Below are 27,994 nucleotides of genomic sequence, written 5' to 3' on the forward strand. Positions count from 1 at the left end.
ACTTTTCAGCTCAACCCTATACGGTCTAGAGAGCATCCAATATATTCTGTTAATAATCTTAAATTGAATTAACCTAGTGCGAACATTATGTGACATACACTTCGATTATGTAGGATGTTAGCCCATTCTTTCTGTAAATATGTTTCAGAAATCTGTTTCCCACACAGTTTTAAAGGAACCATTAGGTGTGTTCTCATTAGGGTTGAATATCCGGAATGAGCTGGGTCTATATTAGTGCTATATTTCTGCAATAACACAGTGGTAAAGTGATGCTTCATGGCCCTTATCGAAGCTTGAAATAATAAAAGAGGGAGTCTCTGCATTTTAGGATGGGCAAGGGGGTTTTAAAAGTTGATTTCAGCAAACTATGGATTTGCACAAAGGTCCTGCTCTTTTTAAAGGTCACAACTGTATTACCCCTCCCCACCCATTCCTTCCAATAGAAAGAGGAGTTACCAATACATATAAATACATAGGAGAAGCTGTTCTCGTGAAAGGTTCTGTGCCATAATTAGTGTGCTTTCCACATATTTTTTTCATGCGTATTGTGCATATTAAAAGCAGGGGACGTAGTTTAAGACAGCAAATCTCTGCTTAACGAGGCACGTGGTGGTGGTGGATAGGTCCCAGAACACAGGACTTTCCCCGTCCCTGTTCGTGTCCCGACCATGACATTTTTTCTGATCCTAACCACGTTGTTTTGATGCCTAAACCTAACTGACACCTTTTGTAGCCAAAAACGGTCATGTGTTACTTTTGATGCCTAAACCTAACCGACACCAAAAGTAACCTTCGCAGTCCTATTCCGGTCCGTCGCCACTTCCGTTTACCTTTTCGTAAAATATCATGCAAATTTTTGCACAGATCTTTTCGTACAATATCCTATGAACCTGTTTGTGATTAAAACGTTGCGTAGGGAGGGTTTGTACCATATTTACTGGAGGTCATGTTCACGAAGGGGTCACAATTGAGAATTTTTGCAGCCTTCTTCAAGACCCCCCTGCACAGCACAGCATGAGTCTCTACACTTCACCCTAGGCTTCTCTTTGTGTGGGGCCCCCTCTTTACTCATCATGCTGTACTGGAAATAAAATAATCTAGTGCCATGCCTACGTGCTCGGAATATTACACGGCCCACATGCACACACTTACACACTTACATTGATACAGCCTTTAGGCGAGGATGATTGGATCAAGTTGAAATAACTGACTTTGACATAGAGGCTACATCCATTTGATACGCTATCTAAGATTTTCACATTCATATTTTCTTGTAGAACTTCTTTTTTTCTCTGAAGTAAATTGTAATAATTAAAATGAGTCTGGCTAATGTGGGCATTAATCCACACCTAGCACAAACACAAGACATAGGCTAGCAAGACAGCTAAAATGACTTAATAGTCCAAAAGCCAGAAGGCCAGCTTGGTGTCTTGCACCCTTTATTTTGTAAAGCTCTTACTTATGACTAAAAACAAGATCACTCCCCCGTTGCGCAGAGCTCCCAGTCACCAGGAGCACGGCTAAGTGAGCTAGCTGATCGCAGTTACAGTTAGCAACAGTTAGCGGTTAGCCCTACTTTAGCAATAAGTCTAGGCAGAGCAGCTGGAAGGAGATCAGAGGGAAAACCAGGAAACATTTTCTCCATAAAATATGATCCAATTAAACTATAATCAGTGGTTCTGTGTGACCTAGAGCCATAGTGTTACTTACTTATCTCTGAGATCTGATCCACTCACCAAAGTTACACAGTGGGCTGGAGATCAGGGCCCAGAGCGGGAATGACATTCTTCCTCAAAATGATGTGTTAAATAGTCACATAATGTTGCTTTAAACTTTAAAGTTTGTCGCTCTTAAAAAATGAAAACCTCCACAGACAACATAGTTGCTTCAAAGCTGAACTGATTTCTACTGATTGAACCTGATCAGTGCCCTCTCACTCTGATTACATATTGTCAGATACTGTCAATTAAACACTTGGGTTGGGTATGGCATCACATTGACAGCCAGATGTTAGCTGCTGTGGGGAACAACAGTAAAATCATGGTTGTTTATTATGACACGAATTTATGTCTCAGATCTCTTTTGAATTATCTGCTATAATATGTGTGTGTGTGTGTGTGTGTGTGTGTGTGTGTGTGTGTGTGTGTGTGTGTGTGTGTGTGTGTGTGTGTGTGTGTGTGTGTGTGTGTGTGTGTGTGTGTGTGTGTGTGTGTGTGTGTGTGTGTGTGTGTGTGTGTGTGTGTGTGTGTCTCAATAATGAGGTGCTTGTGTGAGATTGCATGAAATAGTTTGGGACTTTGAGATAAACACATCATGAAAAAAAGGGAAAAAACAACAAAAAACAGTTGACAACCATGAGAAGGGCTTAACAAATGCCTCATTGTTTACTTTACAAAACCAGTCGTGCATTGGAGAGATGGGGACGTGCCTGCAGGATAAAAAAAAATGAAGGAAAGGATGTCAAGGAAAAAGTCTAATTCACTCGAGTCTCCATGTGACACTGAAAAGATTAAAATAGCCACTTTAAGTCTACTTGACATGCCTCAGGGGAAATCTATTCTATACTCTAGACCCTAAATGTGTACGGCTTTATGTAACAGCAGGTTTAACTCAACATTTAGGCCTGTGCCTAAATGTGATGATTCGGTTGCAAGGAGAAGCAGAAAAATTGGTGTCCAAGACTTTTGTTTGGCCTCTGAATACACAGCCATCATGCTGCACTATACACTGAAAAGAATACTAAGGCTATCTTTAGCAAAATGTGAAATGTTTCATTCAACATTGTGAAAGAGAAGATTTGCATCCTTTAAAAACATCTCTAAATGAAATGCAGGTTCTTTTTGTGACGGATGAATGGGGCTCTGCTTCTTTTCAGTCTAACTGTAATTGGATACCATTGCAAGCTCTTTTTTGTGCATATTTTTCATCCTCCTCTGAATGTGGTCTCAATGTGTCCTGGGTGCATCACACCACGAGCTAGCGGCTCTGAGGCTGTACTTCGAGCTAAATGCTAACATCACAATACATCAATATCGATGTTCAGCCGACTAGTGCGTCCTTATGTTGGGTCATAATGATAGTTAATAATAAGGATCATTATTAAAAAGTCAATTTTGTGCCAGTTCATCCAGTACAATATATTTTGTGTTGCATTAACCAACAGCTTACTCAATCCGCTCTGCTAGCATAGCTATAAAAATGCTGTTTAATAACCAAAGCAACAACAGTCAGTTAGAGTCACAGCTGCATCGTGGTCCAATAATCCCTCCCAGTTAGTCTGAATTTTCACAGCCACTGAGTGATAAACAGTTTGATGGTGGCGCTGGAACCTAGCATGTTCATGGAAATGAGAGCAGATATATTAGTGATGAGGCTTCATTATCAAAATGTCCTACATGTGGACGTCGCCATGTTGTAATTTTGCAACCAGAGTCTGCGCAGTAGTTATTGGGCGGTAGTGACACATCACCGAAGTGACGTCCATACACTCGCCCAACCAATCGTGAGTTGATCACGGCTGTCCATCATTATTTTACGTTTTACCCTGTTTTTATTGCATCAAATAACTAAAAAACGAAAGTACAAGAAAAACAAACACTTGAACAAACATCAGCGTGATAAAAACTACCTATATTTACAGAAATCAAGAGTTTTTAGCTTTGGCTAGTGATGTCCAAATGAAGCTTCATGAAGCATTTTCATTATTTATCCACTAGATGGAGCTCTGTTCAACAAAGGGTTGAAAACACACTGGCCCTCATTTATCAAATGAACGTACGGCAGAAAAACGTGCATACGACCATTTCCTGGCAAACTTCGGCATTTATCAATTTGGACGTGAGCGGGAGCTACGATCAAATCTCACGTCAGGTCTGAGATCGTGTACGCACATTTGAGCCTGTGTATTTGCGGTGCAGCACAGCAAAACCTGACTGAAAATAATAAACAAACCCCAGCTGTCATTAAGCATTAGCAATCACACATTAAGTACTGATCAAAACGGATTCTTAAAACGAATAAAAAAATTTAAATTGTGGTTGGAGCAATTGATTGTACTCATGTGCGTCTGAAGGCACCATCCATGAATGATAACGCATTCATCAATCACCAAAACTACCACTCGATAAATGTACAGGTGATGTGTGATGCCAAGCTGTCGCTTTTAAACGTGGTGGCCAGGTGACCAGAGGGACACACACGATTCTTTTATATTTCAAAACAGCTCGGCTCCAGCCCCCCGCGACCCCGACAGGGACAAACAGTTGAAGATGAATGAATGAATGTGTTGGCGCGCGGCTGCAGGCCAAATTCATCTCCTCCGTAAGTGGCTACCCTCGATAAATTGCAACCGATCCCAGCTGACATCGGGCGTGAGGCAGGGTCCACCCTGGACAGGACGCCAGTCTATCACAGGGTACATAGAGACGAACAGAGAAAGACAACCATTCACACCTACGGGTGATTTAGAGTCATCAATTGACCTAACACCTGCACGTCTTTGGACTGTGGGAGGAAACCGGAGAAAACCAACGCTGACATGGGGAGAACATGCAAACTCCACACAGAAGGGCCCCAGCTAGAATTCGAACCAGGAACCCTCTTGCTGTGTGGTGACAGTGCTAACCACCACACCAACGTGTCGCCCTAGTGGGCCTATTTAAAAAAAAAAAAAATGTTTCATGAAGCCTTATTTGCCCATTAGTAAAATAAATGTAAATCACATCAAAGAAAAGCCAGACACACCTTTACAACATTTACAATGTCTCTTCAAAAGAAATGTGATCCTGTGGAAATATGCCATTCAACAGAGATGTAAAAAGATATGTTTTAATGGTGCAGTGTAAGTATGAAAACAGACTTGCAAAATAAAAGGATAATTCGAGAGCTGAGGTTGCTAAAAGGGAAGTTACTATTAGAGCCTTCTTTTACATTATATAACATCTTCATTTATGACACTTACAAGACAAAGAAATTGCTCGGATATGAAAAACAAGACAAAGAACCTGAGAAAGAAAAATGAAGTTCAAGAAGACGCCAAGGGAAGCTAATCCTCCTTAAAAAAGCTCTCATACTTGAAACTGTGACAGAAGGAGGGACCGATTGGCAAAAACACAGCAAGTGCAATAATGAACATGAACGGGACAAGTTTATAGCTATCACTTAAAGTGCTCAACCCATACATTTACCCTCACAGGTCGCTTACTACTCTCTCCACTTCATATGTCCAGTCAATGTTGGGTGCAATAAACACTCCGTGAACAGGAGTACACACATCTGACATTTAACAGGACATGGAATTACATTGACATTTACCTTCAACTGTAGTGTTTACATCCTGGATTACATGACACTGAGGCTGCTAAAAGAAATGAAATCACATCAGGTAAATGAATCATTATAAAGGATCATATACAACAGTCTAATGGATGTGATATAATCTCAGCTGCAAGTAAAAGAGAATTTGGCTACAATGAAAACTCTTCCTCAGGCCGTGATAATCTTTACAATGATACATAAAATATAAAAAGATACACGGTCTCAGACAGGAATCTGTAGTGGTCATGTGAATTTCACAAACAAAACATTGATACTCTGTTAATGCTTCACTGTGTACAGTATTTACACCCATTTTAAAAAAAGGAAACCGCTCATACGAGCGGACGACCGTTATTGCAGCAAGGCGTTTTGTAGCTTATAGCGGAAGGCTTAGCCTCAGTTCATATTCCAAACACAAAGATTATGTCTCTATCACAGTTTGTGTTGATGATCCAGCACTGTCAGAGGTACAGAAGGAAACAAGCTGTTAAAGGATGAGATGCTGTCTTGCTGTAGTGTGGTTTCATTTTTTCCAACTCAGACTTGAGGACGATAGAAATAAAGACAAAAAACACAATATTTTGTACTGAGAGTAGTTCAAATGTTGAATGCTATCAGGACACTTCGTATCACCTGGAGGTCTAAATGAGGTGGAAAATATCTCACAACACATGCAGAGGTCACTCTGAATGGTTCCGTTTACCCGAGCTGCCGAGGCTGGGGAACATGAACTCATCACTGGGCTGCGTTTCGGATTTTACCACATTACTGCTCCTGAAAACAAAGTTCCTACATATAGACTCATCATATGAAGTGTGTCACATCATGGCTGATTTACGATAAAGCAGCAGAGGCAGCCAAATCAAAAACTAACTTTTTACTACGTACATGTCTGACAGATTGTCATTTGTAAAAATGCTTCACGCTCACACTTACAAACAAGCAGCGAGGCTTCAAAAGGCCTACAGACGAACACGACCATGTTCAATGTTGTGAACTCATTGATTTAAGATTTTGAGAAATACGAAACACACACACACACACACACACACGGTTATAGTACTGTGCCTCTGTTAGTGTTCTGATCAAGTTCAACATGTACCGTTTCATTTGGTCACATGACCATATAGTAATCACTGATAATGTCCAGCACCTTGAGAACCATAAGGTTTCTTTTAACACAGAAAACAACAACAGAATCTCAGTCTGTGATGACTGGAATGTGAAAATAAAAACAACCTTGTAGAAATGTCTCAACACTGTAGAAAATAAATAGATTTAATAGGAGGCACTGGGGTAGTTCAATGTCTCTGAAAGCTTCTGGATTGTCAGCTCAGTGAGATCCACATTGGCCACCTTGGGAAACAAATAAAACAAAAAAAACAAATGATGAGAAAAGCAAGTGAGACAAAAATCAGGTACACTATAATCTGGATATTTCAAAGGGATAGAATATGTAAAGGGATAGTACATAGTGCTTTTAATAGTACTCCACTGAGTTAGAATTGAAGTCATTTAGCTGTAGATCTTAAAGAATCTACAGTGATGCAGCAGAACCAGAGACATGGGCTTCTTGTCTTTCCCTGTGTACTTTTTCCTGCACATGTATATAAAGATGGACCAGGTGTCTCCAATTGCTCCCACTGTACAAAAGGTAAAGCAGAGGCAAACGGTGGCACAGTGGTTAGAGCAGTCATCCCATCTAAAGAGGCTGAAGGTCCTCCAGGCAGCGGCCGTGGGCTCGATTCCGACCTGCAGACCTTTGCTGCTTGTCTTCCTCTCTCTCTCACTCACTAGTAAAAGTTCCAGCTTCTCCATTGTGAGGTTATGCTGCTTTTTTAAATTTGATATCATATGTGCTTTAGTTTTTTTGACACTGTAAAAACAGATTGAAGGGCTTGATAATTAAACTGAAAATAATAATCACAGATTAATGGGTAATGAAATAGTCAGTTGGAGCCTCGCTTCTGTGCAAGTAGTGACACACAGGTTCCAACACACAACATTTGCTCCTCCATCAGACTGTACATACCCAGCAGACAGGCTTAAGTCCGTCCTAGATTGCACTGTTTTCATTCCCCACTAACACCTCTGAAACCCCATGCTGAGTTCAAAATCTCTCTCTGCTCTGCTGGCAATTACTTTGTTGGTGTGGGACGCAGCTGAGAAAACCTTGACTAAACCTATGAATAGTGAGCAGGCGGGTGACTTCACTAAGATGCAGACTGTGGAAGTGGGTGGCCAATCTCTGATCTCAAATATTTACGTGACGCTCTAAGTGTCCTGCTCGTCTTCTGTCCCTCTTACTCACCACCACGTCCAAACACTGGGGGCGTTTGAAAAATACTTGACAGATGTTCAAGGAGAAACAGCTGGGTGAATGCAGGGAGGAGATCCTGAGCTCCATCTGTTGTAAAATCTGTGTTTGGGATGCAAATCTAACTAAATCTACAGCTGCTTTAAACGATCTTTGGGGGCAGCAGAACAAGCTGAAAGAAAAACACCTTTACTTTATAAAGTTGCTGTTGCGAATGTGTGAGCAAAGAATTGCCTGTTGACAAATGAAGCAGACATGAAGCCTCATTAGCATTCATTTAGAGTTGTGTTCCTGGCCACTTGACAACAGAAAGTCTAATATTCACTCTCCTGTCAATATAGCCTGACATTGCCAGACCAATTGACAAATGCTAGTAAGTCTGAAACCTCAGTTTGTTTATTGTTTCCTAGAGGTGTCATCAACAACTGTAGACCAAACTGCTGCCTCTGGACACGATTGAATAGACGCAATACCAATCACAGCAACAAAACGTGTGACGTGTTGAGGATCAATGGACAGATGTAAACAAACTGCAGTGTTCAGAGATGAGCTTCAACAGAAAGTTCCACATCAACTGCAGCCATCTTGGTTGTTTTCAAAGAAGCCTCAACAGCGTTATTTACTAAGCGAGGGTACGCAAGCCAAAAATGACGACCATGTATTCTGCTTAAAGCACTAAGTTGTGTCAAGCAGGGGCTTGATTTACTGGATCTACTGTACCAGGTTCGACTCCGACCTGCGCCCCGTTGCTGCATGTCTCCCCCCCTCTCTCACTCACCCCATTTCCTGTCCGTCCTATCTAATAAAGGCTTGGAAAACTGCCAAAAATTATCTTTAAAAATGTTTTTAACAATACCCATCTCTGGTTTTAACTAAGTTAATGTATTTTTACAAATGATTTCAATCACATTTTAATTCAATTCAATTCAATACAATTTATAGTGCCACACTCATAGACCACACTCTATGACTTATTTATGATTTACATAGACCCAACAATTCCTCCATTTAATAAATTAAACTTAATTAAATTAAGTTAGATTAAATCAAATCAAATTAAACTAAATTAAATCAAACTACATCAAATCTAATTAAACTTAAATTAGACTAAACTAAATTAAGTTAATTTAAATCAAAACAAATTCAATTAAACTTAACTACATTAGACCATATTAAATTAAACAATTAAATCAAGTTTAATTAAATCAAAACAAATTAAATCAAATCAAATCAAACTTAACTAAATTAGACTAAATTAAATTAAGTTAAATTAAATCAAAACAATTTAAACTAAATCGAATTAAATTAAACGTAACTCAATAAGACCAAATTAAATTAAACTTAATGAAATTAAGTTAGATTAAATCAAAACAAATTAAATTAAATCAAATCAAATTTACCTAAATTAGATTTAAATAAATTAAGTTAAATTAAATCAAAACAAATAAAACTAAATTAAATCAAATCAAATTCAACTTAACTAAATTAGACTAAATTAAATTAAGTTAGACTAAATTAAAACAAGTTAAATTAAATAAAATTAAATTAAATATAACTAAATTAGACTGAATTGAATTAAACTTAATTAAATTAAGTTAGATGAAATCAAAATAAATTAAATTAAATCAAATTAAACGTAACTAAATTAGACCAAATTAAATGAAGTTAGATTAAAACAAAACAAAATAAATTGAACTTAATTAAATTAAGTTAGATTAAATGAAAAGAAATTAAATTAAATCAAAACAAATTCAATTAAATCAAATTAAATAAAATTAAATCAAATTAAATTAAACTTAATGAAATTAAGTTAGATTTATTCAAAACAAATTAAATTAAATTCAATCAAATTAAATTAAATCTAATTAAATTAAACTTAATTAAATTAAGTTTAATTAAATCAAAACAAATTTAACTTAAATTCAATTAAATCAAATCAAATTAAATTAAACTTAATGAAATTAAGTTAGATGAAATCAAAATAAATTAAATTAAATCAAATCAAATTAAACTTAACTAAATTAGACCAAATTAAATTAAGTTAGATTAAAACAAAACAAATTAAATTCATCTTAATTAAATTAAGTTAGATGAAATCAAAAGAAATTAAATTGAACTTAACTAAATTAGACCAAATTAAATTAAGTTAGATTAAAACAAAAGAAATTAAATTAAACTTAATTAACTTAAGTTAGATGAAATCAAAAGAAATTAAATTAAATCAAATTAAATTAAACTTAACTAAATTAGACCAAATTAAATTAAATTAGATTAAACCAAAACAAATTAAATTAAACTTAATTAAATTAAGTTAGATTAAATCAAAAGAAATTAAATTAAATCAAACCAAATCAAACTAAATTAAATCAAATCAAATTCAACTTAACTAAAATAGACTAAATTAAATTAATTTAATCAAATCAAAGTTAATTATTACAAAACAAATGAAACTAAATTAAATCAAGTTTAATTAAATCAAAATAAATTAAATTAAATCAAATCAAACTTAACTAAATTAGACTAAATTAAATTGAGTTAAATTAAAACAAATTAAGCTAAATTAAATCAAAATAAATGTAACTTAACTAAATTAGAACGATTTAAATTAAACTTAATTAAATTAAGTTAGATTAAATCGAAACAAATTAAACCAAATTAAATTAAATCAAACTAAATTAAACTTAACTAAATTAGACTAAATTAGATTAAGTTAAATTAAATCAAAACAAATTAAACTAAATTAAATCAAAATAAATGAAACTTAACTAAATTAGACTAAATTAAATTAAACTTAATTAAATTAAGTTAGATTAAATCAAAACAAATTAAATTAAACTAAACTAACTTAGACTAAATTAAATGAAACTTAATTAAATTAAGTTAGATTAAATCAAAACAAATTAAATTAAATAAAATTAAACTTAACTAAATTAGACCAAATTAAATGAAGTTAGATTAAAACAAAACAAAATAAATTAAACTTAACTTAATAACTAAATTAGACTAAATTAAATGAAACTTAATTAAATTAAGTTAGATTAAATCAAAACAAATTAAATGAAACTAAACTAAATTAGACTAAATTAAATTAAACTTAATTAAATTAAGTTAGATTAAATTAAATCAAATTAATCTTAACTAAATTAGACTAAATTAAATTAAGTAAAATTCAATCAAAACTAATTAAATTAAACTTAACTACATTAGACTAAATCAAATTAAATTAAATCAAATTAAATGAAACGTAATGAAATTAAGTTGGATTAAATCAAAACAAATTAAACCAAATCAAATTAAATTAAACAACTAAATTAGACTAAATTAAATTAAACTTAATTAAGTTAGATTCAATCCAAACAAATTAAATCTAATTAGATTCTACTTAACTAAATTAGACTAAATAAAAATAAATTGAATTAAATTAAGTTAGATTAAATCAAAACTAACTAAATTAAACATAACTCTCTCATCTCATCTCCATCCGCTTATCCGGGATCAGGTCCAGGGGGCAGCAGCTCCAGCAGGGGACCCCAAACTTCCCTTTCCCGGGCCACATTAACCAGCTCTAACTGGGGGATCCTGAGGTGTTCCCAGGCCAGTGTGGAGATCTAATCTCTCCACCTGGTCCTGGGTCTTCCCCGAGGCCTCCTCCCAGCTGGACGTGCCTGGAACACCTCCCTAAGGAGGCGCCCAGGGGGCATCCTTACTAGATGATCCTGAACCACCTCAACTGGCTCCTTTCAACGCAAAGGAGCACTAAATTAAATTAAGTTAAATTAAATCAAAACAAATTAAATTAAATCAAAACAAATTAAATTAAATCAAAACAAATTAAATTAAATCAAAACAAATTAAATTAAATCAAAACAAATTAAATTAAATAAAACCAATTAAACTTAATTCAATTAAGTTAAATAAAATCAAAACAAATTAAGTGTGTTTATTGGTGAACCGTGGATATGACGCACGCACACACACACACACACACACACACACACACACACACACACACACACACACACACACACACACACACACACACACACACACACACACACACACACACACACACACACACACACACACACACACACACACACACACACACACACACACACACACACACACACACACACACACACACACACACACACACACACACACACACTATGATCTCACACTGAGTTTACCTTTGAGCATTTGTGTGAAATGTTGTCATAAATAGTGTAGGAATTCTCGAGTTATGGACAAATATGCATTTGGTGAGGTCACAGTGACCTTGACCTTTTGACCTCCAATATGTAATCAGTTCATCAGTCCACGTAGACATTTGTGTCAAATACGAAGACGGTCTCTCCTGGGTTCCTGAGATATTGCGTTCATAAGAATGGGTCGGGCGGACAACCCAAAATCATAAAGCCCCCGGCCAACGCGGCCCCGGCACTGAGACATAAACTTAGCTTTATATCAAAAGAGAAGTTGGCTGTTTGTGAATCACTTCCATCAGGACAGTCTCACTGAAGCCAGCTGGAAGAACAGTAACGTCACGTTGCCAGACCTCTCTCCACAGCACTGCGTCAGCTGGAGAAAAGTCTGGGGGCACCCATTATCATTCTGGGATAAGGGAATAAAACAAACATTCTGGCTTGTTTCACAATTGTCTGGGGTGGTGCTAAGCCCCAGATAACGCGACGGTGCCTTTGCGAAGCGGCCAATGGCATGCTTTATCCAGACAGTTTCTGATGAGTCATACTAATAGAAAATTAAATAGAATTTCATTATTACTTTCTCTTAGTTTGGGAATTTTCATATTTTTTCCAAGGGTAAGATTCAAGCAACTGATCTGAATTATGCATCTTCACATATACACACATAATAACATGCACAGAAAGGGAGACATCAATCGGAGGCATACAGGTCACAAGCACGAAGGAGCTGAGTGATCACTTACTTTGTGTTTGATTGCTGGATCACGAACAGAAGCTTCCTTCGTTGGGGGAGACCGTGTGTAGAGGGATAAGGCTTTCACACTGCTCGCTGTCTTCTGGCAATCTGCGAGCGGAGGGAACCAGGTGTCAATCATCATCAGGGTTATCATCTTGACAGCCATCATTATTATAATCAACCCTCATCACGTGGGAACAAGCGCTCACAGAAGAATGGAGAGCATAACTGCCGCAGAGAGGATACTCAGTCAAGCATGTACATCTGATTACAGACTTAGGTTAGTGAGGCTGCGAGCCACGAATGGAGTCTATTGTCCTTGTGACAATGTCAGAGAAGAAAAGGCTCCAAGTGTGTGTCGCAGTTAAGGTCGATTCATTTTAATAGGTCACGCAATGAAACAACTTGAAAAGCTTTAACTTATTATTATTATGAGGGTCCCAGATTATCGTGTGTTGTATTTATATTTTGCTTGTATGAGATGCACTGAATTCAAGTGAAGAAGAACCTTTTTTTTTTTTAAGTCTTATTGGGATTGTAGATGTGTACATTAGCAGGAATGGGAAAATGCATACTTTGTTCCTTAAAAATCAATAAATAATCATGATAAAATTGTGATTTAAATATGGGTTAAAATAATCAGAATGACGGACGCATCCTGGGAACTAAATGACTTGTCTCCGCCCACTTACTTTTTTTGTGCTTTCCCTGTTGGTTGGAAGGACTGCCAGGACCTGTACGAGTTATACGTACATATCAAAACTCTTGTGTTCTTGTTTGATCTCCCTACGAATGATTGCAGCCGCGGTTACAGGCCCATACATCCTGTTTGGATTCATCATTGTTTTTGTTTTTGTTTGTTGTTGTTTTCTTTTGTCTGTCTTTAGTTGGTCTTGTTTGTTTGTTTGTTTTTCCCTTAGAAATATAGAAATATCCAGGTTTTGTTTCTTTTAGCATATTGGCAACAGCTATGTTTTGATATGCTGATGTTTTCCCCTCCTTGACAATAATTGTAAATCAAGAGATCAATACCGACTGTGTAATAAATAAATAATAATAATCAGAATTATATTTTAAGCCATAACCATGCAGTCCTTGTTTGTGTGCATAAATAACTTTTATTAGATTTTAACAGATGGATTAAAGCATTGATCTTTGTTTACACTCTCCTCCTGTCGCATCACAAAGGCCATATAATGTAAATCAGACACTGTACAGGCAGTCCATTTGAATATGACTGGACATGAATAATGGCTCACTGTGACTAACAACCTGTCTGAAGAAAGAGACACCTGTAAATGACAGGCGGTGAGGATATGTGGGGCGTGATTAGTTCAATGCATGCCTCAGACAAGTCAAGTTTACTTTTATAGCCTAATACCATACTAGGCCGTATATAATCAGGCATTTTATGTTAATCAACTGCAGAGAGTTACATTTTGATGGTGACCTTTTTTTCATGAAGGAATTCAAACTATTCTTTTAGATTTTTTTTTTCCTGGTTATTTGGGAGGACCACTTCCCCACACACGTGGCTCTTGTCACTGCTAAACGCCCACTGGTGTCCTGAGGAGGGTGGATGGACAGGTGGATGAATCAAATCCAGTCACCTATTTCATCTGTAACAATACTAATAACTAATACTATAAAGACTGCATAAGTAGCCCATTCTTCAGCAGCCACATTTCCAGCTCTGGTTTTACTGAAATTGTATTATAAAGTATTATTATTAAAGGCTAATCCATGTTATACTCATTCCTCATATTCTTAGTTTGATTTTCTGACACTGAGCTCATAAATGCAATGCCTTTTGGCCAAAAGACAACGTTTTCAAAAAAGTCCCTGTTGTCTGTGCAACCTTGCCAAAAAGAACAAAGGTGTTGCAGTATTCATTCACACAAGTATTAAGTCTATGCAAGTGGCTTTTCATACACTGAAACCAATAACTGCCTGAAGGAAAGAAATCAAACTGAAAACAAACTAAATAGTGTGCTTGGAAACTGATCAACAGTTTGAATGCCTTCACCGTACTGCCCCGAGCTAATCACTGTTAGCCACGTCTGGCGGTTAGCGACTCTCCAGGATTTCTCGTTTCTCTCTCGATGGCTTATTTGATGTATGTACTTGCCGATCAAGACCATGATTTTGCACTGGAGTTACACTTTAAGTATATGTGTCTCATAACTATGGGCCGTATGTATGTAGCTAGAGAACACATTTAAATGGAATCATTAGTTAATCGACTCAGTAGCTTCGCCAGTTTCTCCCCACAGACTGTTGTGTCACATGTGGAATTCAACAGTTTGTACCTCTGAATGCGATGTTTCCTACAAATGAAGACGTAGACTCTCCTCAGCCCCACCAGGACAGGGTCCCAGTTGTTGTAGTGGCATAAGAGCGCGGCGATGAAGAAGGAGAGGAAGACTGGGACCGCCCCGGCAAAAAACAGCCAGGAGAAACGCACCTATCCATACACAAGAAGGACAGTAACTAATGTCTGATGTCAGATGTTCAATTTGAAAACGCCTTTAACCCCCAATTTAATAAATATTTACTCACATTACAACATTAACTTTAGTAAACAATCATTTATGTAAAGCAATATGACAAATACAGTATACAGTAAACAAACTGAAATTAAATTCTGCAATCTGCTCTGAGCCACGCTCATCTTTAATCTGATTTCAAACTCTGAGTGTAGTATCTAGAAGTAACTAGGGTGGGAAACGTACCTTCTGCATGCAAATATCTGCCATGATAGAGAGCGGGATGGTGAGGCTCAATGCCAGAGTCCCGATTAGAGACGACGTGAGGAAACAGCCCCTGTGGAGAGAAAGCAGCATCACCAGACACACCATTAAAATGTGTCTGAAATACTGCATATTCTTCAAACTTTATTAGTCCCACTCACTCAACTGACAACATCAAAATGTCTTTAGACAAAAAAAATGTATTGTGATGGTTTTGTGTTGATTATTAGATTAAACTGCAGATTATTTTCTAGATGGATCAGGTCATTAAACATTTTTGCAACGAAAATGAGTTTGAAGGAGGTCTACTTAAAATAATGAAGAAAAAAAAAAAAGATTGCCACCACACGGCTCTCACGGACCGTTCGCCAACTCATCAAATACCAATGTCTTGTCACAGCCCTCGGCGTATGATACGGGCGAACAAGGCACACACAGAGGGAGAGAGACTTAATTCTCTTCTCAGGACGCCACTAGTGCACCGAATCTCTACATAGACAATACTTGTTTGCTACTATATTTATATTCTGAAAACTGAGTACAGCGATTTAACAAATAAGTGATTATCAAAATACAGAGTCTGAAAGAACTCTTTTCAAGGCCGGCCACTTTGGCAGGCACGTTTTGGCAACTTTCAAAATCTATGTATGGAAGCCCTTAAGGATCATACATACATTTTATTTCCTTTTTTCCTCTGTTAAGGAGATAGGTAGTTTGAGACAATAAAAGAGAGAGAAAATAAAAAATTATCTAGTCTTTAAATCATTGCAGGAAACATCATTCAGTGTAGCAATGTCTGTGGAGCAGGAGAATATGGATCACTGCATCACATCTCTTCAGTCAAGGCCTGATGGGCTGAAATAGCCACATGCCTTGCTATTACAGATAATGTTCAAATAAGTGTGCGTCATCTAAGAAGACGGTTAGCAAGCCTTTAGCTTTATCAGAGGCGTGAGTGAGCCTGATGTCCTCATTAACTACATAGATGACCAGCTACAAGGCATGACATGTCACGTGTGATGGAAATCTCAGGCCTATCACGTTTGATTCATTACTTCTTAAATTAATTACGGGATAAATAAAATGTATGAATGTATCTATGTGCTAAATAAAGGACTAACATTTAGATTGTTTAGATGAAAAAAATAATGTAATGTTAATACAGGGCGTCCCAAAAAAATGTAATTTTTGGAATTAATGATGGCAGTCAAACTAAAGTTTGTTTTTTTTAAAGATAATTTTTTGGAAGTTTTTTCAAGCCTTTTATTAGATAGGACAGACATGCAGCAAAGGGCCGTTAGCTGGGAGTCTAACCTGCGGCCGCTGCCTCGAGGACCTTCAGCCTCTTTATACAACCACTGTGCCACCGGCCGCCCCAGGACTAAACCTTGAAGAAAGGAAGATCATTCTAAAATGCTACTGGAAGTATGAAAACGCAGTTGAAGTGCAAAAACAATTTCGGATGTGTGCGATTCCATTGCTTCACGTTGTCAGCAGTGTCTTAACAGTGTGGACGTAAGTTTGAGAACAGGCGTTGACAAAACAATTCAATTATTTTTGTAAATTCTATTACATTTTGAAAATGAAATGAATTTTGATAAGCACCTCCTTAACAATCATTAAAGTGTGTATACACCCTGTATATTTACACAAAAAACTTTAAATGCATGGTAAATCTGCAGTAAAGAGTACTTTACAACAACAGTTTGAGTTGCTCCATTTACGAATGGCACCTGAATGCACCATAAAGTACTGTCTGAGCACAGCTTTACCGTTCTTGTTAGGGGAAGGCAAAATGTTGTTAAAGTAAAGAGACGAAAACACTTTTCACAGATGGGGGCCGATAAAAACAAGGGCATAAAACACGATACAAGGCAATCGCAGAAAAACACAATAAATCAAGAAGGAACACAATTCACATCAGCTCGTCAGCACTAGAGGAATAAAAAGCCGGAGGTGGCACACATTCGGCGCCAGAGCGTTTTCGTATTTACATGGTATCGTGTCTCTCTTGGTTTGCTCCCGATTACCCATGCTTGTTTGCTATATCCACGTTGCTCTGTTTTTCGTTAACTGTTTCTTTGTTTCTTTTGTTTTAGTTTCCCGAGTTCCTGTTTGTCCACAACCCGTTCATGTTTGTCTCCTGATCCTCACGTTTGTTCTTCGTCATCTACACCCGGACCCTGTTCCTGTTTTCCCCGTTCCCTGGACACTGTTTGTTATTGGTTTTTCGATTAAACGGTCGTTTACTTCTTACTCAGTATCCGTGTCGCCATTTGGGTCCTGCTCCTCTGAGTTATTTCCTGCACCGTTCATGACATTATCTGCCTATTAAAAGAATCCACAGAAACCTGCAACCGTAAGGGTGTAGGCAGAGCGCCCCATAATTAAGGTGCTACGGACTAAAAAGCTAAATTACCACGGGCTTAAGGCGGGTGCGTGGGACAGGCAGTAAGTGTGACATATTTGGTTCAAGAGAGCGAGCTGAGGAGTGTAGGTGAAGGAGCTCATGCTAATTGCAGACCTTGTTGAAAAAGTTGACAATGTTTTTTTGTCGATTGATTAATGGATTAGTCGACTGATCGTTGCAGCTCTAGCTTAGTGCCAGAATTGAAGCTGAATAAATAATGAGTCAGGTGCTCACCAGAGCCAGAGGAATTCTGAGAGAACGGTTCCAATGAGGCCGTTGATAAGGATGTACGTCCACACCAGCTGGCTGGGAAGCTCAAAGGCCTCGAAGCCCGTGTAGTGGAGCAGGAGGAAGCCAGGCCACAGCAGCAACAGGTTGAACAGACCTACAAACCCTGAGAGACACACAGCAGATGACAACTTCATGGAATAAAGATTGTTAAAATGAGCAGGGGTCTCTACTATGTTTCAGTACATCTACATTACTTAGAATATTATTAATGACTGAATAGCTGCTCTAACCAGTATGCATTTTAAAAACACCGTCCTTAAAACAGACATAATGAGCATTTGTTTACCAAAGAACATGGGGATGTCCAGCTTATCCTCCCGGTCCACTCGTCTCTTAATCATTACAATGTAGACGGCGTACAGCATCGCTCCCGCCAGTGACCACAAAGAACCTTCATGGAAAAGTCAATTACATTTGGAAAGAAGGTTTCAAACTGTATCAGTTCAACTCTATTAGGCAAACGAGAATGTACAATTTCACTACACAACAGTGATGTGAAAGAGTGACAGATACTGGCTGTCTCCATGGTTACCTGTGACGCCTTTGTCATCAGGGTTGTCCATGCTGGAGAAACTCACAAGGGTGACACCTCCCATGCTAAACAAGGGAGATACAACATCAACTGATTCAAATTAACGAGGAAGGTAAACAGGGTTATTTAACATGTTTTAAAATGTCTACAATGAGCCCAACAGTGCTCATGAATTCCAGCCCAGTTTCCCTTGGAATAACATTCCAATGGGACAATTCTGCACATCCTAATGTATCTCATCTCATTCATCTCATCTTCAGCCTCTTATCCGGAGTCGGGCCGCGGGGGCAGCAGCTTTAGCAGGGGACCCCAAACTTCCCTTTCCCGGGCCACATTAACCAGCTCTAACTGGGGGATCCTGAGGTGTTCCCAGGCCAGTGTGGAGATATAATCTCTCCACCTGGTCCTGGGTCTTCCCCAAAGGGCCCCCTCCCAGCTGGACGTGCCTGGAACACCTCCCTAGCGAGGCGCCCAGGGGGCATCCTTACTAGATGCCCGAACCACCTCAACTGGCTCCTTTCAACGCAAAGGAGCAGCGGCTCTACTCCGAGTTCCTCATGGATGGCTGAACTTCTCCCCCTCTCTCTAAGGGAGACTCCAGCCACCCTCCTGAGAAAACCCATTTCGGCCCCTTGTACCCGCGACCTTGTTCTTTCGGTCATGACCCAGCTTTCCAGTGCTAAAACAGGAGGAAGTGTGTCTTTGTCTTTTATGAAGCAATTGTGAAGGGTGGAGCTTGGGTAGAGCGTGCAAGAGGCAAGAGGTGGCGCAAATTAAACAGCGGGGACTTAATTTGATCAGAAACAACCGCGCCTCTTTCTGTTTTCTTTGAATTTGTCTGATGATTTCAGAATCTAACCTTACTGACAAAAGATCCTGAATCTCATCGTCTCTCCAGTTCAACGTTTCCGTTGCCGTCTTTGTGTAAATCGCCCTTCTTCTTCACCCTGAGAGGTTTGTTTTCTTCTGGTTTCACGCAAACCGCATTAAAAGGAACGTCATGCCCACTCAATTGCTGTGAATTCTCCAGACAATGACCTGCTCTGTTCACACATGGGCTCAATCGAGATTTAACAGACTTTGTACTAGTGAGCTGACAGGGTGTAAACATGTCAGATTCAATTGTGTTCTCACATACAGCTCCTCCGGGTATTGTTAAGATATTTTCAGGTTTGCGGTGCTGCATGTGTGAAAGAAACTAAATCGTTTTGGATGAGATCAACATGGTGACAATTCTGCTATTATTAGAGACAAACCTACCAAATTGGCTAAAACTGACATTGCTGCCTGACACGACGACGACAACATTTTTATCATTGTGGGGTACTTGTGGGGATTCAGTATATTGGTCTGAAGCTGCTTCAAATGGTGTTAGGAAAAAATACCATTCACAGCTCCTCCAGTAAATCAAAAGGACATGTCACCAAGAATTTCAACTTCATGAATATAAACTACTACCTCCCCCAAAGTGGATGGATGGCATTTCAGAAAACAAATAGAAATGTATAGCATGGAGATAAGATGCATCCAATCATGCAAATACTGTATATGCTCAGCAATGAAACCTCCCAATATGCCCTTCTCAACCCTTTCATTGAGTCCTTACCTTAGAGCCACAGCTAACAGTTTGGACAAGGTGAAGCGGTCGCTACTGTTGCTGGGAAATATGGCTGCTAAGATGAGTGTGAATAGGCCTGAAGAGGGAGAAGAGAAGGTCAAGTCAATTTTATTTCTATAGCCAGGTATCACAAATCCGCCTCAAGGGGCTTCGACAGGTCAGAGGTGAATCAGACCACAGTGGTATCACACAGCTGACAGGACAGTCAAAGCAGCAGTGGGTATATTTCTCTCCAAGTTAAATAAATCTATAAAAGCTACCAACGGATCTTCCCAGTTCCCTTAAAACCAGTTGAGGTACAACAGTTTCTACTTTACATTGCATGCATTGTGTTGTGTAAGAGAAAGAGTTACCTGAGGTGGATGACAGGATGTTGACAATAGCGACCTGCGTGTCGGACAGGGCTTCCTGATAGGACAGGTTAGCCAGGAACCACTGGAAGAGAAATGGTAGCAGGGATGTGACATTTTCTACACCTTACTTTACAACAGTCCTGTGGTATAAAACATCTGACTTACCTTATAAAAACCTGGTTTTGTGGACGTTTAACTCCACTCACTGTTCAACATCTTAGGCCATGGTAGTTTGTTGTGTTAGTAAGCAAGTTTTCCTATAAAGTGATTCTCCGTCTTAACTGAGGTTAAAGGGGTTTTTCACCTCAGGGACCCAGGCCCATATCTGAGTAAACTTGACCCTAAAGTCCAGTTCATTTGATTAGTGTGAACACTGCATCCACTTGAAAACGCGGTCTCGAATAGGATTCATGCATACTCGAGTACGGTTTGCATCAGGTGTGCAAACCAACCGGACCGAAACCAAAGTGGTCTCATATGTAATGCAACTACAAGGAGTTTTTAACCGGTTATGAAACATTCTCTGTTTAATACTGATGGCTCTATATAAGACAGCAACGCAGCCCGTCATGGACAGACACAGAACTGACTTTGGTGCTGCCTTCGACTTGCAGTCGAAGCTCCGGTGGGAGATGGAGAGCTCCATGCGGCGTGGACAGCACTGCTCACTGCTCCGCCGGTCTCAATTGTGCTCAGACAGGATGACGCACAAATTAAAAGCAGTTCATCACTTGAAAGACTACATAATTAATGACTCATGAACCTTCACTTTCTGCTGCATAATTTATATTTGTGCCTAAAGCAAAGTATTTGCAAAACACATTTGTCGCCACGTGACTCGCAAATTACACAAAAAGAACGTTCAAGTGTGTGTTATCAATTATCCATTGTCACACTGCATCATGAGTGTTTCATGTCTATAATTTGAGACAGCAGTGTAAAATCAAAAACTGGTGTTCCAGCTGACTTTGACTCACCACAAAGCAGAAGAAGAAGCTGATTTTGGCCACATCAGTGATGGTTAGCTTGCCCACTGTGCGCAACATGGCCTCATGGTCTTTGGCGGCTGGGTAGGACATGCGGGACAGTTTGGCCTCCAGGGCTTGTGTAGAAGGCAGCTGACGCACTTCCATAATATTACTAAAACGCACTCGCTGCTTCTTGGAAGCTGCTGGGAGGAACACATGGACAGAGGAGTTACTTGACAGAGGAAATTTAAATGTCTAACCTGTCTAGGGTGTGTGTGTGTGCGTGCGTGCGTGTGCGTGTGCGTGTGCGTGTGCGTGTGCGTGTGCGTGTGCATGTGTGTGAGTGTGAGTGTGTGTGTGTGTAAAAGACACCGGACACAGACTGTCACTCTGTTTAAACACAACTGACAAATGTTTTCTTTTATTTTACATTATTGTATATTATATCATATAATTACTATATTTTATACAATATATGTGGTAGGGATCCCTGCTCCATTCGTCTCTGCATTACACTAAATATCACACTTATCAGATGACTTGGTTGTCCAGTCATGGCATTTTAAACACAGGCATACATGTGACAGCAGAAACCAGAGAGACCTAACAGGCTGTCTTGCTTTGGACTCTGGCAAAAATCAAACTAAAAAGGTATGGATTTGTCAGATTTCATTGTTCTGTGAAACACAGACATGACAGAGGAGAGCAAAAATCATTCTGTTCAAACCTTTGTTCTTACTGCGATGGTATGTGAAAGAAGAGAGAACTCCAAGAGAAAACAAGTGGAGTTAAGGGTCGACTGAAAGGTCACACAGGATTATCTTGTTAAATATTTTATGTCTTTCATATTGGCTCTAAACTAGGATTGTATCTAGTTCCATAGCTCACTGCTGCCCTCTGTTGTTGAAATGTTATTTTGCATTCAGGAGATCAACCAAATCGATGAGGTAATCAATCAAGAGTCAAAACATGAGCACTTACAGTGACAATAAATGTGCTTCATGTGTTTTTGAAGACAACTTCAACTGTGTACTCACCAGACTCATAGTCTATTAAACAAGTGGAGTGCTCAGCAGGTACGTCCTGGAACTTCACTGGAACATAGAGCGGTTCACTCTGCACAAGAGTGACACAGAAAGTCAGACATTTGTTGTCAAGAGCTGCAGAATGTTATTTTGCTCTGCATTTCTGTATGGTTGCCATGGTCTAAGCTTTGGTTTACATGATTTGGCCCCTCCCCTGCAAAAAAGTGTTAAAAACTGCCTGAACACATGAGCTAATTAGACTTAGCAGCAACTTTAACTAGCTTGCTGTTTGCGGTTAAACTACGTACCAAACTGTTGTTCACAGTGGTGTCAGTGGTGCAGGGTGCAAAGTAGGCCTCAGCATCAGCGAACTGCAGAAAGACACAGTTCAAATCATCAAATTACACAGCAAAACCAACAATACTGGATTTCCTCAAGTCATTTACAATTACACCTTGTCTTAAAGGAACAGTCCACTGTTTTTCTAAAATGTCTGCCATCATTTACGAATGTGCATCTCACAAACAATGCTTTATTTGCAAACAAAATATAATATTATTCTACTGGACTTTAATAAAAAAGGTATTAAGTATGTTTATTGGGGAAATGTGGATGCTTCAAACACATCTTTAGACCCAAACAATCAGTACGGTTTCAACATTAGTGTCACCAATTCAGTATCTGACCAAACGTCTCCACCTTGGTTCTGACTTATGGCGTTGAATAGTCGACAGAAATATTATGATGTCACAGTGAAGTTGACCTTTGACCTTTTGGATAGAAAATGTCATCACTTCATCATTTATCATATTAGACATTTGTGTTTGGTCATAATAAGCATAGGAATTCTTGATTTATGGACAGAAATGTATTTTGTGAGGTCAAATCGTTTTGTTTGTGCCAAATCTGAAGAAAATCCCTCCAGGGGTTCCTGAAATATTGCGCTCACAAGAATGGGACGGACATTATGCCTCAGGAAACAGCTGTTGCTGGTGTGGATCCATAAAAAAAAACATTCTGCTGCAGCTTCTAACTAAGAAACTAACTTAGTGAAATGAGGTGATCTCTTATGCCAATAAAAACTATGAGAAACTATGAGAAATGGAAAAGGAAGCTCATTCTAGACAAACAGGCTGCTCTGAAGATTAGAAGTCATGATGATCTCTATAAGGTTTTCTTCAACTTTCTGCTTCTGCTGCAGATGTATCTAAGAAAAAATAAACAAACCTGAGAGAAGGCTTGTGATTCTGTATAATTGGACTTGTGAAAATGTTTGGAGGAGAAAAACATTTAAACAAACTCCCCCACATGTGGTGATAGTCTGCTTTAACTACTTACAAATGCAGAGTGCCGCCGTTTGAGAGTGCCGGTGCACTGCTGCCTCCAGGGCCGCCACAGCAGGAAACCCAGCAAATAGAGTACAAACATGGAGGTCTTGGTAAATGTGCTGAAGAAGGGTTTGTTGTACTCCTGTCGCTTGAAAATGTACTGAAAGAAGAACCAACAGGAGGAAGCTTTATTGGTTGGCTGACATGCTTTGGAAGATGGCCAGTTCTCCCTCTCAGGCACTCCTGTTTGTTTTCAAGTCTGTCAAGTTAAGAACAATTCTTCCTAAGAGCAGAGTACTAATTATATTTACTTTATGTAATGTGACAGTTGATACTTTCACCCCACTACATTTTAGAAGGAATCATTGTACTTTTGATCCAGTATATGTATCTGATAGTTACTGCTGTAACTTTTAGATAATTTTCTTTAGACAAGTTTAACTATGGGTGGGTATATGTTTGGTGTTTGGTAATGGTACCACCGGCACTAAAAAAAAATCCAGTGTAATTTAAGATGTGTATGATTGGTACTGTGAAATAGCCTTTAGTTTTAACGATCCAGTGAGCTGTACTGTGAATCTGGATTAGTGGGTTAGCGAGGCATGTTGCTCTCAAAGCCTGCGTCAGCTCTGACACGAAAGTTGCTCTCTTCTGGTGTGGCTGTATCACCATGGTAACTGATGCTTTCAACCAAACCTGGTCTGGAGGAGGTTATCAGCTCAGACTTAGAGCTAAGTGACGTAGACTTTTGGGATAGATCGGCTCCTTAAAGCTAAGAGCAGCTTCCTAGACTTCCTTCATGAGAGATACAGGTTCTCATCAGAGATCCTTCACTGTTTGATCGTTATGTTTGCAATGCAGTACAAAGAAGCAGTGCACTTAGTGTTGTACAGTGTGTCTGTTTCACTGCGAGTCTTTGCCACAGGTACATATTTACATGCTAGTGGTCATGCAGAAAATCTGAGCAAAAATACGGTGTGCTGTGCTATCCGCAGGGTTGTAGCTGCGCTCAACTCATTGCTCAATGTGTTGGTCAAGAAAGGATTTTATAGTCTTTGACGTAAAAGAAAATGTCCCTCTCTGTGAGACAGATGATAGAATGGAGGCAGCGTGTCAGTCTTGTGATCCTGCATGCGGGGTTAATCTCCCATGCGACGTGCATTTATGTGTATTTTAAAAAGTTCAAATTCTTAATTCACATGGAAAACTTATTCACTAAAGGTTATGGAATTCTGGCCAGTGTAGTTTATTACACCTTTGCATTCCCTGACATTTTTAAATCATCATCACTATATTGAGATTAATGGAGATATGTCAATTCTGCAATTGTCATAGTTATTTTTAGACAATATCAGAATCTTTCACTTACGAATTTCACGATCTGCTAGTTTTTTTGCCAGCACGCCTCCCTAGCCTTATTATGTACAACTGTGTTGCCCCTTTGCTTATATTATACTCTTGAACTGCTCATAGGAGTTCCATTATAATGATCTGCTTCTCTTCTTCTTCTTGAAATATACGGCCCTTGATCTATCCAAAGGGGGAGTCAAATGACGCGATACACTCCCTTTTTGTGAAAATGCACATTGAAACTAAAGCTGAAACCCTGGCTTGACAAATTAACTCTAAACTGAGCTTCGTGGTAACGTTTAACTATGATTGAGAGTTTCATATTTGTCGATCCAGGTTATCCAAAGAAACCCTGGGTATGTTCAGCAAGCTTCGTAGTACACCCCTCTGTTGGACATAGAGTAATTAGAGGTACTCCAATGTTTGATACTTACACAGCAATAATTTAACACTCAAAGGGGATGAGCTGACAAAATGACTTAGCATTTCTCAAGTGGTATTGGAGTTATGATACATTATATTATAATAAGTGGAATTGCAGTATTAATGTTTGCTATTTAAGGATTTGTGTGCTTTATCAAACACTTGTTGGGAGAAAGAGAGGGGTTAAGGGCACAATACAATAACACACAGACAAATATATAAAGCAGACATCTTTATCTGCTGATCCCAGAACATCTCAATGCACTCTGGTTACTGAGTGCATCCGTGCCCCCCCTCTCTCATTACATTGTGTCATCTTGTACTGCAACCCACCTTGCGGCAGCGGGTGTGGAAAAGTGACAGACTGTGACAAAGTCCTTACTGAGGTTAGCTCAGAAGATGCTACCCAGATGACATCCACCAGCAGGAGTATCACCACCCCCAGGGCCATCCGCCTCCGCTGGGCTGCAGAGCTCCCTTGAGAACTCATCCGGTTCATGATGAACACCCACTCCATCAGGACGCTGAGAAGACAGGTATGGCTTAACAACAAGCTATTCAGAGACTGGCCACAGCATTTACAAACCATTAATGAATGAAGGAGTATTCTATTAAAGGCAGAATACTTATTAAATGATGGCAGCATATAAACAATTTCACATGTAATCTGAGCAGACTGAAATGTCAATTAATTGAATTAGCCAGACAGAAAATGAATCGGCAACTATTTTGATAATCGTTTAAGTCATTTATCAAGCACAGATAGCAAACATTCGTGCCAGCTTCTAGACCAGGGGTGGGCAATCCTGGTCCTGGAGGGCCACTGTCCTGCATGTTTTAGGTTTCTCCCTGCTCTAACACACTAATCTCACAATTATCAAACCTGTGACAAGCTTCAGCTGCTTGATAAAGATTAGATCATTAGAATCAGGTGTTAGAGCAGAGAGAACCCTAAAACATGAAGGGCAGTGGCTCTGCAGGAGCAGGATTGCCCACCCCTGTTCTAGACTGAACAGATTTACTGCTTTCCTTTGTTTTATATCATTTCCATTTAAATATCTTTGTGTTTTGGACTGTTAGTCTGACAAAAAGAGCAATTTGAAGGTGTCACCTTTGGCTATGTTTTTCTATATTTTCTAAAGATGCTATTAATCCTTTCATTTAAGAAAAAATAATAACCCACACAAAAATCAATAAAGAAAAGGCAGAGTTTTTCGAAATAACATCTGCAAGGTGTCTCTAATCAGTGAAGGAGAACCAGCACAGTCTGTCAGACTGTTTGTTGTTCAAGGATCAATTTTGTCCGAAGGGAACCCATGGAAGGAAGGCAAGACACAGCACATTAGGAGCAAACGGCAACGTAGGACTATAATATCGTAGCAGGGCCAAGAGTAAGTGTCAAATAACTCTTTGCACTGCAATACCCACCTGTTTACCAGCCAGATGTACACAATGAAATGTTGTTTCTGGACCAAAGTGAGTCAAGAGCAACCAGGGGACTCACAGCCGATAAAACCTGCAGCAAAAAGAAAGCATATGACTGTCATGTTACCTTTTCCAAACCAGCAACAACTCTGACTTAACTCAAGTCTATAATGCCGCGACAAACATCCGTGGAAATGTTCCTGCTGCAGCATGTGACTAGCAACGTAAGACTTAAAAAGACAGCAATGTTTACATGTCTAATTCCTGAGTTGGGGGAGCCAAGCCAGCCAATTGCCAGCTAGCTCAATGACAGCTGTCGGTGTTGCAAAGTAAAGCCCTTACTGTAAAACAGAGCCGTACTGTAGCTAGACATGTTGAGAGTTAGCTTACTCAGCAGTCTGTTAGACCATGTGTAAACAGGTGAACGTTACTTTAGCTATGTGTGTATCCCAGCAAACTCGTGCTTAGATGAGACGTTTCTTCTGCTCCTGAAAAGCTAGCAAAACAGCTGACAAGCTAGCTATTATAGTAGCTATTAAACTGTTACAGACTCGAAGTGAACGTGTAATGATAAAGGTTGTATTTCAACGTATCGTTAACGCTAGTTCACTGACAGGAGTTGGTTCAAGTGCAGCCAATTAGCTGTGCAGTTAACGCTAGCACATAACACCGTTGTGCACCGTCTAATTGTTTGTCAATATCAGATAACGAAGCTAAGCGCTAACAAGCTTCTTAACTGGAGTGATCAAATGCTTCACTAAACTCGTGTTTTTACCTGAATGCGAGGTGACGTCATGTGCTTTGCGCCATTATGCACGTGTCTTTTCATATGCTGCTGAAGTATCGACACAACCACCGTTTTTACGATGCAAAGTATTGACAGCCCAACGGTTGTAAACATTAGCACACCCTCCCCTCTCTCTCTGTTATCAGGTGACATCACT

At 38.9% G+C, this 27,994-nt stretch overlaps 1 protein-coding gene across 3 annotated transcripts; it reads right to left on the minus strand.

The window, feature by feature from the left end:
• Nucleotides 1-4,895: 4,895 nt before the first annotated feature.
• On the minus strand, nt 4,896-27,950 carry LOC310952401 (solute carrier family 35 member F5-like). Of its 3 annotated transcripts, none has more exons than XM_083921011.1 (16): nt 27,826-27,950; nt 27,054-27,141; nt 26,008-26,149; nt 23,863-24,012; nt 22,833-22,895; nt 22,537-22,615; nt 21,509-21,699; nt 20,532-20,613; nt 20,167-20,254; nt 18,561-18,625; nt 18,315-18,419; nt 17,972-18,131; nt 15,310-15,400; nt 14,887-15,041; nt 12,585-12,685; nt 4,896-6,672 (listed from the first exon to the last, which is right to left on the minus strand). In XM_083921011.1, the coding sequence occupies exons 3-15, from the start codon at nt 26,140-26,142 to the stop codon at nt 12,604-12,606; spliced, it is 1,446 nt and encodes a 481-aa protein (XP_083777137.1). In that variant the 5' UTR covers nt 26,143-26,149; nt 27,054-27,141; nt 27,826-27,950; the 3' UTR covers nt 4,896-6,672; nt 12,585-12,603. The 3 variants fall into 3 exon arrangements, with proteins under 3 accessions (XP_083777137.1, XP_083777136.1, XP_083777138.1); XM_083921010.1 differs by having other exon boundaries at nt 21,509-21,702; XM_083921012.1 differs by lacking the exons at nt 27,054-27,141; nt 27,826-27,950 and having other exon boundaries at nt 21,509-21,702; nt 25,959-26,061.
• Between the last annotated feature and the right edge of the window lie 44 nt (nt 27,951-27,994).

The sequence above is a fragment of the Echiichthys vipera genome, assembly GCF_963691815.1.
Source record: "Echiichthys vipera genome assembly, chromosome: 10".
Lineage (NCBI taxonomy): Eukaryota > Metazoa > Chordata > Actinopteri > Perciformes > Trachinidae > Echiichthys > Echiichthys vipera.

What these genes read in the sequence shown, in the direction of transcription:
- LOC310952401 (XM_083921010.1), bottom strand. Translation starts at nt 26,142, where the DNA reads ATGGAGTGGGTGTTCATCATGAACCGGATGAGTTCTCAAGGGAGCTCT. An exon ending in TTTAATAGACTATGAGTCTG is followed by an intron (nt 21,703 to 22,536) that starts GTGAGTACACAG and finishes TGTTCCTCCCAG; the next exon opens with CAGCTTCCAAGAAGCAGCGA. An exon ending in CAGATATTTGCATGCAGAAG is followed by an intron (nt 15,042 to 15,309) that starts GTACGTTTCCCA and finishes GTGTATGGATAG; the next exon opens with GTGCGTTTCTCCTGGCTGTT.